At 33.1% G+C, this 12817-nt stretch overlaps 1 protein-coding gene across 1 annotated transcript in view; it reads left to right on the forward strand.

Annotated features, from left to right (window-relative positions):
* The window catches only part of LOC126768107 (acetylcholine receptor subunit alpha-like 1), a 294729-nt gene extending 286418 nt beyond the window's left edge, over nucleotides 1-8311 (forward strand). The window contains exons 8-9 of the mRNA XM_050486001.1: nucleotides 851-1119; nucleotides 8086-8311. Coding sequence (XP_050341958.1) covers nucleotides 851-1119; nucleotides 8086-8292 — 476 coding nt within the window. The 3' untranslated portion in view covers nucleotides 8293-8311. The remainder of the gene's footprint in view (nucleotides 1-850; nucleotides 1120-8085) is intronic.
* Nucleotides 8312-12817: the final 4506 nt, after the last annotated feature.

Raw genomic sequence — 12817 nt, forward strand, 5'->3', positions numbered from 1 at the left:
AACTGTACTGTTGTATAGGTGGTGAGCTGATCTCGATAACCAAATTTTATTTGTTTTCATTGAAGTCTTTAACGGGCCAGAGACCGTTATCGTATTTACATCTAAAACAGTTCATTCTCCCTTTCCTTTCATAACCCCTGCTGGAAATCCCATCATATTCATTGTTAAGTATGAGTAAAAAATGGTAGATTCACTATTAGAGATTTACAAAGATTTCCAAAAGTCAATTCATAGACATGGACGCAGATTTTCACAACCCGAAAAATCGGAGACGAGACAATAGAAGGTGTTGTCTACAAAGCTGTAGGCATTCGATAGCTGGGATAGTGAGCAGAAACTCACCTGCAATAGGTCCACATTGGAAAACTTTCCCTGAAGTAATGTGAAAGCGGTCCCGGGCCTAGGGAAAATTCAAGGGGAGAAGGGGGAATGGTTTAGTGTGTACACCAATCACGTAGAATGGTGGTCCCTAAATGGTGCGCAAGCCTTTTAAGCCCTTCTAACGGCCTAAAAAAACTTCAATATGTAGCGAACGCATTGGCTCCATTTTGAGGTTGAAATAAACGAACATTGACCATGACGCCCCAAATAAATATAAACACAAATGTCCAAGCAGTTATTGCTGTTGTATATGTATACATACAAATATAAGTTTACTTAATATTTTTGGGAAGAAAATCTCACGACGGGGACTCCATCTTTTTATATTTATAAATTCATCAGTTGTGAACTTCTCTAATTACAACAATTATTTAGGTATAGCTATGACTTTAAATTTGCTTTTACATTTCTATATTGTATTTAAAATATATATATATATACTTATCTCTTACACTTAATTTCATTGCAGCACTTCCTGCCTCACATCGTTTCGACTTGGCTGCAGCGGGCGGCATAGCGCCCTGTTTTGGTGATCCGCCCCTACCCTCAGCACTGCCACTGCCCGGCGCCGATGATGACCTCTTCAGTCCATCGGGCAATGGGGATATCAGTCCCGGCTGTTGTCATGCCGACCTGAGTCCGACCTTCGACAAGCCGTACATGCGCGAAATGGAGAAGACAATCGAGGGCTCGCGATTTATAGCGCAACATGTGAAAAACAAGGATAAATTTGAGAGCGTAAGTTAAAGTAGAGCTTTTTTACATATTCTTTAAAGAAGCATTGACCATTGTCATTTGTCATCAACATTGAAGTTTCAACTAGTTCGCAACGCACTTCGCCGCATTGCTATTATCGTACACTTGCTTGTAATATGCACTCCTTTCGCGCCACATTCTCATAACGGAAATGCAATTCAGTTCTCATGCAGTCATCGTATATGCGTACAAACTGTAAATAAAGAATTAAATATTATATTACTTTTCAGATTCAAAGTTACACATAAGCGGACAATAACCCTACATATGAAGTAAGGCCTTTACGAAGAAATATTTGAGAAGAACCTTTAATGTGTACAAACAATATCACGATGAAAGGGGCTTCCCAAACTTTCCTTCTAGCATTATTTCTCGTAGAGCTTCACTAAGTTTGCGTAAGCCAACCCTTGTCCCAACTCGTCCTACTGGCACTTTTTAGGAAATTCCGTTTTAATTTTATACTAGACGATTTTGCAGAAAGCATACAATTATGTATGTTATTGATCTGAAGTGCTGTTTGAAAAATCGACAAGTTTAGTTAAGCTCGAACCTAAAAACGAAACTTTCGGAATTGATCGGATCAGGAATCGAATCCTGGACTTATGTAGAATCAGTGCGAACCTCTAACGTACTTCAGTGAATATCTTTATATAAACCTTTTAAGTTTCTTAAGGAAGCATAGTAGCGAATCATCAGTCCGAGCAGAGGAAAAAGATTAGAATCAGCAAGAGCTGCGGGTCTTTCCAAGCTCTCAGGCAAAGCAGCATTAAGTTAGGTTAAGTTGGGTAGTAAGGTTCATTCAAAATCGATGCATCCCTCTTGGACTGATATTCGTCCTTTATATTACCCATAAACTCCTTAAAGTCAATCACCAGATCCGCATAGATAAACAAAGGGTTTTGAGCTTACTACAAATTTATTAAGGTGGTTAATATCAATCCTAGCCACTTCGCTAGGTTCTCTAAAGATGTGTCTTCCGAGATATTTTAATCTCAGTCCATAAAGTCGGCTTACTCCATACAGCTTAAGCAAAGAGCGTCTGACAAACTATATAGCCGCACCGCGTGTAAACCCATTGCACAGTGTCCAGGCGGAACACCTAGAATTGCAGCGAGATTTACTTTGCTAAGAGCTAGTACTTATAAGCTCTTACTGTTCACTCGGGTTCTGAAGGATATCGCAGTGGAATAAGTTCTGATTGTTGACCAGCGCTTGGGGAGCTCACTTTATGTCCATAGATCTAACGCCAGAATTCAAGAAGGTATCGGAAAATCAATTCGCCTCTAATAGGATGGAATTGGAGGAAAAGTGCCCTTAGCAACCTCATCGGCATGACAGTTACCGGCGATGCCGCTTGACCATTCATACGTAGTCACACAAAGCAATTATATTGAAGAAACCCCCTTTCAATACATATTTCTTTCACCAAAACAAAAAATTTTCTAAAATCTATGAATCCATGCACCTTTGATATGGCGAATGACATGGTCGATGACATTAGTACTTAATCGTCGGTAGTCCGAAGGCTAGTGGAGTCAAATCTGTAGATATCAGGGGACGCTTTGACCTCGGCCTGTCGGCAATTAATTCGCTAAGACAGCGTCACGCGCTAAGTTGCGTCCATCCGTTGAACCTTGTCTACCTGTCTGTATATACGCACACCAGTTACACAGTTTTTGAGATAACAAACTGAAATTTTTCATACGTTCTTTCAACCCCAAGAAGCTGATTATTTGTTGGAACCGCCAATATCGGACTACTATAGCATATAGCTACCATACAAACTGAGCAATCGTAATCAAGCGCTTGTATGAAACTCTTTTTTGTTTTTCAAGATATTTCTACAAAATAAGACATGGATTATGCTCCAGAACAACAATACAATCTCCGAAGAAATTGTTCAAATCGGATTACTCTAGCATACAGCTGCCATACATCCTGAGTAATCAAACTCAATTTCTCGTTTGGGTAACTTCTTTACTCGGCGAGATATCTCCATGATCTTTGACATGGATTATTCTCCAAAGAAACAATACCTTCTCTGAAGAAATTGTTCGGATCAAACTACTATATCGTATAGCTGCCTCACAAACTGACCGATCAATATCAAGTTCTTGTAAGAAAATTTGAACCTGTGCATGCTATTATAGTTTCGGTGCAACCGAAAGTAACTGTTTTTTTTTTTTGTTTTTCATTGAACTTATCACTGAATATAAGAAAATTAAACAGTATTCCATTAAATACATTGAAGCGCATGGCATTTAGCTTTAAAAGCTGCCACACCCAATGCCTTTAGTAGCTTTCTGAAACTTGTATTACTTCTATTTCTCTTTGATAAGCCACAGCATTCTACTTACAGATATAATTTTATTGCACACATATTCCGTTTGACATATGTACATAAACACCGACTGCTTCACTATACAAGTGTGCACTTTGGTAAGGCTATAGTATATGAACGTATATGCGTTTCGCCCTCTAATCAACGCTAAACTCACAAATTGCATTGGAGTGCAAATTAAGGTGGCTTTTTATGAGAAATCTGCACATTGATAGCGTAGTAACAGCGCTTACATACACATCTATACAAGCAAATATACACATATACATACTATGTAATTATGTGCTTGCTACAGAAGCCAACTGTGCAAATATGTTACTCATACGCCCCGCTGCACGAGCAGCCCATTGCCGATGCTCCCGAAGCTGCCGAACAGCGCTGCATTAACCACCGTCAGCTGTGTGTGTTTGCACGTCATCAGTGTGCCAAGCATTGACAGCTGATGCAACGCCAATGCCAGTAGCTGCCGTTGAATTTTGAAACGACTCGAAAAAAGGAAACCTTCAACTATCAACATTACGGCTGCTTAGTCGTTGTTGCGGCTGCTGCACAACTGCCAGCTGCCGCTTGCATCATCGTCATCGTCATCGTCCTCATCATTGGCATTATTGATGATTGCGGCAAAGCTGGCTCAAATCGAATTTCTGCCGTCACCGCTGTCAAATTGATAAACGCCCCCCACTTGGGTTGCCACTGCGCTCACCTCGCCTGTGGTTCGCGTCGACTGTCTATCTGCGTGATTTGCTTTGCCTCTTTTGGCATGTCATCGCTGCTGATTTACAAATATGAAAACTGCAAGTGGCTGCATTTACATTGCATGGCATGTGGCAAATGGCAGGCGAACGCTTCAAAGGCACTTAACTCGCTTGGCCTGCATGCGCACCCACATATTTCTGAATTCGCCTGTGCATTAGCAACATTCAATGAAAATACACCCGGTTGGTAAGCCAATTAGTTTCGAAGTAGTGTAGCAATGGTGGATTTAGGGCTGAGATTAGTTCAGCAATATACATATATGTATATCATGTGGTAGAAAAAAGAGTATGCGTTCTAAGGATAGTTCAAACTTTGCGACATCCGCCATTTATAGACCCTACCTAAGATCATTCGAGAACAGCAGCCTTTGGGAAATATTATATTACCAATATTATTAATATTTCAGAAATTTCTGACTTGCAGTTGGAATTTCGAGATATCAGCTCATTCATTCTGCTACGAAATGCAATCTATTTCAGGGAGTTGTGCTTTCACTCCTATAAGAGCGCAGCAATACCAGCGCTGAGCTCGCTAATTCTGCGTTCAAAGCTAATAAGGAGGTATCTGCCCTCGCTAAAAATAGCATCAAGTTACTTCGTCAGCAGGCTCGTTTGCGTGACTGCTCATAGCGGTTTCGCTGCCATCTGCAAAGCCGAGGAGCTAGCCAGAGAGGGCATGCTTGTTTCGCTCACACCCGAATGGGAACGAGTTGGTTGCCTTTTTTTGTCTTGCGAGCTCTATTGGTCCAGTGAATAGAGCCCGCGTGTATTGAGAAAACGCTCCTCTGCGACTAAAAGAAACTTTTGGCCAAAAGAAAAATGCAGGAGATCTACTGAAATACTTCCCCTTAACAAAGTTCATCTTGTCGCGATCGTAGGGTTTCATACCGGACACTGTTCATTAGGCATTCATGTGGTCAGGCTAAAAATCTTGTCGAACGCTAGTTGTAAAAGTTGTAAGGATTCTTTCTTCTTCTTTATCCAGCTTTTACAAAACTAAGATTGAAACATCTCGGTAGTTTTACCTTCGGCGAACCAGAAGCCCAATCTGATATTATCTGATTCGTCTCAACAAATTTTGATATGTTCAAAGCGCTTTTTTATCGGTTTTATGATCTATTATACAAGAGTATATTGTTTTAGATACCACCCGGTCCTGCGCTCATGTGAAATTCCTGTTAAGATCGTCCTCTTAACCTAACCCAACTTAGTTACATACATTGCTGTCGGCACAGCATTGGAAATCTTATTTCTAACTAGTACTGTAATAAAACTATTCCTGAGGGCAATCCTATCACAAATCTCTAAAATCTAAAGAATTACATGGTTAGCATGTTCCTAGTCTTTGTTTGTATTCTTCTTTGGATTTAGAGTTTGAAATAATCACGCATTGGTCAAAATCAATCCCCACTCCATAATCAGTATAAAATCTTAAGTACACTCAGATTTTATTAACTAAAAGCTCTGTAAAAGCTCATTAAAATCGTCGATTGCGTATTAAAATGAACTTTGAAAGCTCATACTAAATCCCACTTCATATTCAACTAGTTTCCTCCCGACAGCACTACATATACAAACACTCGTTTGCTTACGTAACTATAAATTATTGGAAAATTAGAGCAAGGACGGTTTAAACTGGCAGCAGCAGTGAAAACTGAAAACTTTGAGCAGCAGAGTTTGCATACAGCACACATATCTATAAACAGAAAACCGCAGCTTCATAACAGTTATAATTGCATTGTTAAAAGCCAACCTTTAATGAGCGATTTCATTTCAGCAGTTATTCAATTGTCAATTGGTTGTTTTCGTTGCCATGATCACTAAGTGGAACGCTTCGAGGCTGCCATATTTTTGAAAGTTTTGGCTTTACAGAAATTCCAACTAATTTAAATAGACGTCGTTAAATTGATTTTTAATTACTTCATTGACAATGTGCCAATTTTAATTAAAGAATGTTGTACTTAAAACCAATAACTGAGTTTGTAAATTCCGATAATTCATGTAGCATATATTGCAACTCATGAGAGCTTTTAAATGGAATTACGATTTTTTCTATTATTTTGAGCAAAAAAGGTCAATTAAAGCAGAGTTAAAAGTAAATAAGTAGGATATTTAAAATATTTTGATTAGGATAAACTTTGTGATTATGTTTAAATCCGCTAAATTTCAAATCAAAATCACCAATCATATGAAGTAAAGTCAGCCGGGTGTTCGAAAATATGGAGTTTTTTTAATACATAACATCTATAAAAATTCTATAAAACCTTACTTAAAAAGCCGAATATTTCTAGAAGTTTTAATGTTAGCGATTTTGACCTCGAAACTTTTTTGTGGCAAATAATTTCCTACCAGTTTGTCGTTTACATTTTTTCTATAGCTCTTGTCGTTTACGAGATATATACAAACAAAATGCGAAATTCGTGGAAAAATCAGGTTTAAAGGCCCGTACTACCTCGCCGGTGTGAGTTTCGACTTTGTCGAAGTAGGCAATTTTGTAGCGTGTTTAATTCTGTGGAATATGTGTCTAAAGTCAAAGCGTTGCCATAAAATGCGTCTGAGCTATAGAAATTTAAAGATAAAAAATCACGAATGTCGTGTATTTTAAATGGAAAATTTTTACATGCCCTGGTCCAGTCCTTAATGTTAATATTAGGGTCTAAAATTTTGAGGAAATTTTTTTTAGGCTATTTAAGGTAGGGAAAAAAATTAAGAAACTGTAGAAACTTGTTCCAAGTGCATATAAATTCTCATACAACAACTGATTTGAATCGATCGGTTTCCAGGGCAGCTATATGCTATAGTGATCGAGTAAATTGGTTCGTTACACTGAGTATTACTGTATATATGTAGACCATATTATAATCAAAGAAAAGATGCCAGTTTCATTTCATTAAGGCATCTCGTTAATGGATTGATATTTTGGTAATAAGTCAGGCGTAGGCACGAAGCCCCTAATAATTGGAATTTGGGAGCTCGAAAAAATATACGGTTACTTTTAGTTATAATATTTAAGTCTCATTAATAACAACTTGTAAATGTTCCAGAGAGGGACACTTCGAACTCCTTTACCACGACAACTGCATTTCTGATAAATGCGCCGTGGAAACTACTCCTAGCGGCATTTTCTTCGCACATATACCTCCGAGAGTGAGCTTTTTCAAGTAAAGCTCGAAACTCAAGGGCAAGGTTGGAGGGGAGCATTCTGTCGGAAACTCTCAATCAACTCTTGTTTCAGACTGCCAGACCACTGTAGTGTCTTTTACAGGCTTTGAACTCGCTGTCGAAACGCTTTTTTTAAGATCTTTTTGGGATGGCCTTCAGCTTCTTCAAAGAAATTTTGTTTTATCTTCGAAATTCGCAAGATCACGTATGTCCTAAGAGACGTGCTTACGGTACTTTTTTTGCCATAAAGTCAGCTTTGTCGGGACAAGTCGAGCAAAAACCCGTTTCATACCCAACATATACACCAAAATTATTTGAGCGGACTTGCGAGAGATGTCGAGATCTCTTGCCATCTCTTCAACATTTGTCTGACAATTTTCAAGCACCATATCCTTCACTGTTTTAATATTCCAGAACGAGACATGTCTTCAACGATCTCTCGATCCTCTTTGAAGGTTTTGTACCACTCGTAGGGTTGCGTTTGTGATGAAATTGAATCACCATAAGCCTTTCACAACAATTCCGCACACGAAGTGAATGATTTCTGAACGAAAAACGAATAATATACATATTTCCTTATTTCAGACAAAAAACTTCGAGAGAACAATTGACAAATGGCTTAAGAAATAGAATTAGTAACAACTGTTAAACAATGTAATTAACATAGATTATCTTGAATTCTCTTTACAGGTGGAAGAAGATTGGAAATATGTTGCCATGGTATTGGATCGTCTATTCCTGTGGATCTTCGCGATTGCATGTGTGGTCGGCACAGCGCTGATTATCCTGCAAGCGCCCAGTTTGTACGATCAATCACAACCGATCGATATTTTATATTCCAAAATCGCTAAGAAGAAGTTCGAACTGCTAAAAATGGGCAGTGAGAATAGCTTATAGCGACCGCTTGGGTTCGCAGCGGGCTGGTGGAACTTAATCACCAGCTCGATGCGAACCCTCTTCGCCGCACGCGATGACGATCGCGGATAATACAACGATGCCATTGCAATGGTCGAACGTATTTTACAAAATTTTATTGGTGCTGGCGAAGGACAACAAGACGACGAAATAGTAAAAAATGTTAACATAACTAATGATAAATACCCAATACACGATCAACAAGCTGAACAAATAACAAGTGAAGAGTTTAATAAAACCGATAACATAGCCGAAGTAGTTAATAACGATGACGCGTCTAACGTCCTAAAACAAAACAAACTAAATAAAAATGCTAAAACGCAATTGAAAATACTAGTTGTTAAAGCAGCAGATGAGCAAAACGTAAGCGAGGACAGTGTTGCATTCGATGGGCGTGGCGTTGGTTATGAGCGACTTAAGGTAATTTTGCGCAATGAAATTGTTACGGAGAATACTACAGCGCGTGTTGTTGGAGAGCAATTGATCAAAATAAAATTGTTGCCATAAAGTAGTTGAGAATTAGTAAATTAAAATAGAAAACAGAAGGAGTGTGTAGAGAAGGCGAAAGGAAGGGAAAATCAGTTGATATGTATATGCATACTTAAGCAAGCGTATACATATACATACGATTGAGAGAGAAGAGAGTGAGAGCAAGTAAAGTAAGTTTCACTCAAGAGCGCAAGCTTAACTGTTTGTAAAGTGTAACACTTGAGCCTAACACGCTGCATATGGTAGAGTATATTTGCAAAAACAAAGCTCACTCAGCCATCCAGGTATGTTTAAAATTAATAAACACACAAATAATATTAAACAAAAATATTATTAAACAAAAATTAATAGGTAATAACACAAAGAGCTAAAAATCACGTTACTAATTAACTAACTAATTTAGCGTATGATAAATGTTTACTAAACAGCTGAAGAGTAACTACAAAACTAAACGAGTTTATAGGTATGTATTCAGTATGTGTATGTATGATTAGGTATATGAAATAAAACCACAAACAAAACAAACAATTGTTGTAGTTGAACAATCATCAACAAATGCCACATTTTTTTCTACCGAAGACGCAAGTGTAAAACGACGAATAAATTAGTTCTTAAGTATAAATAAAAATAAGAGCAAAAGTAATTAGTTAAAAATGCAGACCAGTTACAGTTAGTCACAATAGTATGCCGACTAATTGAGCGCTGTTGGATGTGGCGAGTGAGCGCGTAGTGGCATGAGTAAGATAATGTAGGTGAGAGAGCGAGAGAGAGAGAAAGTGTATTGCATATTACAGACACTACGCTCCTTCCCTCTAACACGGTAGGCAAATATGAAGATCCCGTTATGCTAATTATAATAAAATTTTTGCATAAAATATGCAAGCGCAATGAAAAAAACGCGCTGCAGAAAAAGTTTTATAATTAGTGTCATTTAATTTAAATTTTTTTGTAAATTTATTTACTTTCTTTCTTTGTGTTTGAGTTCACATAAAGTATAGCAATAATTGAAATAAGTGCAAAATTTTTAAATTCAACGACTGAATGTGCTTATGTCTACATAATTGTATGTATAAGTAATAAAATATGTGTGTACACACCTTAAGATTAAAACAAAAAAAAAAACAAATTAACATAAAATTGCCAGCAAAAAGCAGTGTAATTACCGAGTTAATCACCAAAATTAAAAAAATATATGTATTTTTTTCTAACTTTAAGTGCATATGTAAATTAATTTTAGCATAAGCACTAACACGATATGCCCTTGAGGCACATACACGTGTCACGTGGCAAAACAAATAACTACACAAAGCACGATTTGTTTGCAAACGCTTTTTCATTTCACATAGCCATAAATGTATGTAAATTAACTTTGTAAAAATAAGACAAAAAAAAATAAAAAACATAAACAATATAAAAAGGTATTTGTTGACGACAGGCAACAGATCGAAAGCGTAAATTCTGAAATTAATTTAGATAATGGACAAAACGAAAATCAATTGTGGCATACAGCAACAAACTATTAGAAAGATCACATAAAGCGAAACAAACACAAAAATATGTTAATAATTATTTTTTGAACTCCAGCCCGATCGACTAGGTGTATATACGTACAAAATACATAAAAAAATTTTAATTGCTGTAACTTTTAATTGCAATGTAACATAATTTTAAAAATCATTAATTCCTTCTTAGTGAAACGTTTAAAAAATTTTTTCAATTATTTTAATTAAATTAATTAATGAAAAGTTCATCCAAATTAAAAAAAAAATTATAAATTCTTTAAATTAAATTAAATTATTATTAAATTTTTGTTAATTCAAATTAATTTAAAAAAATCTTCAGCGAAATTGTGATTTAATGTAATTAAGGTCTAATTTTCAATTATTAAAATTTGTAATATAGAAGTTATGCATTGTGCACGTTAATTAAATTAAATTAATTTAATTAAGTTTAAATAATTAATTTGGTAATTAATTAATGAAAATTAATAATAAACCCTAAATAAATTAATTAATTTGTTTATTAATTAATTTGATAATTAATTTGTTAATTAATTTATTTATTAATTTACAGAAATAATTAAAATTTGAACATGAACATGAACATGAACAAAATGTTTTTTTAATGTATTTAATTTATTTTTCAATTACTTAAATTAACAGCCCAAAATGAATCTTTAATATATGTAAGTATGTACATATGTACATATGTATGTCTGTATGTACATATATGGAAATTAGAAACTGTAAACTTACTAAAAGCATAAATAAATTCTGTATTAAAAACGAAAAAGTTTGTAAAATTTTTACTAAACAAAAAATTTGTTTAATTACTAATTAAAAAAATTGGACCATAAATTACTTTACAATTTGAATTATTAAAAATTCATTTGCAGAAATTATTTTATCAGTTGAATGTTGCATTCAAATAGTTTAATTAACCAATTTAATTTTCTTAATTAAGTTAAAATCTTTTAATTACAAACAAATTATATTTATTTAGTTATTAAAAATTCATGTTCAGATTAGTAATATAGAAATATTTTTATAAAATTAAAAATAAATTTGTTAATTAAATTAATTAAAATACTGAATTATTATATATTAATTAATTTAAATTCACAATTTGGATTAATAATATATTTTTAGATATTAATTATATAAATTAATTAAGAATAGTAAAACATTTTAATTTATTTAATCAAGAATTTATTTGAAATTAGAATAATTTTTTTTAATTAAAATAATATTTATTATTAAAATTTATTTATATTTCAAGAACATTTAAATAAAAACTAAAACTTATTTAATTTAATAAATTAAGTTGGTAATTAATAAATAAATATATTTGTTTTTAATATTATTAAAACTAATTTACTTAATTTTTTTTACAAAATAAGGTTATGTATTTAATTTAAGTAATTAATTTGGTAGTTAATTAAATTGTTTAAATAATTTTGTAAATTAAAATTTAATGTTAACATATTTTCCATTTTAATTAGAAATAATTTGTCTAAATTTTTTTACAAAATTAAATTAACTTTAATTGGATTAATAAAAATATTTTAATAAAAAATGAACTTGTTAATTAAATGAATTACAATACAATGTTAATAGACATAAAATAAATTATTAGGCATATACTAATTTAATTAAATTAATTAGAATTGAAATTGATTTATTTTGGTATAAATATTTTATATTATTAATTAATTTATATTTAAACATATTTAAAAAAAAATGTTAAAGAACTGATTTTTTTAATTAATTTAATTTTTTAAATTATGTTTACATAAAACCCAATTTAATTTTACTAATTAAATTTATTGCGGTTTAATATTAATGTGATTAGCGTATTTAATTAAAATATTTTTTTTTAATTGATTTACTAAGTATATTTATTTTGTTCGAATTAGTTAATTATTTAATTAAACTATATGAAATGCCAAAATTTTCGTATTTCATTTATGGAATTTAATATTTTACACATTAATACATATATTTTTTATTTATTTAATTAATTATATTTAATTTTAAATTACAGTAAATAATTATTTTTGTTTAATTAATTTATATTTAAAAAAAAATTTATAAAAAAAAAATACAAAATAATATTTTTATAAATTAATTCATATATATTTTATAAATGTAATTAATTATATTTATTTTTAATTACAGTAATTAATTATTTTTTCACAAATATTAATAACAAAGTGCTTCAATTATTTTGTATTAATGAAATGCATTTCATAAATAATTTACGATTTGTTTCAGTTTTCATAAAAAAGACGTTTCATGGTGAAGAATAATAAAGAAATACAACATTTTTTTTGTATTTGTTCAGTAAAACCCGCAATAATTCAAATTATATATTGTAAAAAGTAAAAATTTGGAAAATAATTTACTTAATCTTACTAACTTCTTAAACATACACCCACCCTAACGTACACGCATAAGCATATATTATTTTTTACGCACTCACTTGCGCTTTTGTATAAATACTTCACATACACATACAC

This window comes from Bactrocera neohumeralis, chromosome 2 (genome assembly GCF_024586455.1).
Source record: "Bactrocera neohumeralis isolate Rockhampton chromosome 2, APGP_CSIRO_Bneo_wtdbg2-racon-allhic-juicebox.fasta_v2, whole genome shotgun sequence".
Classification (NCBI taxonomy): domain Eukaryota; kingdom Metazoa; phylum Arthropoda; class Insecta; order Diptera; family Tephritidae; genus Bactrocera; species Bactrocera neohumeralis.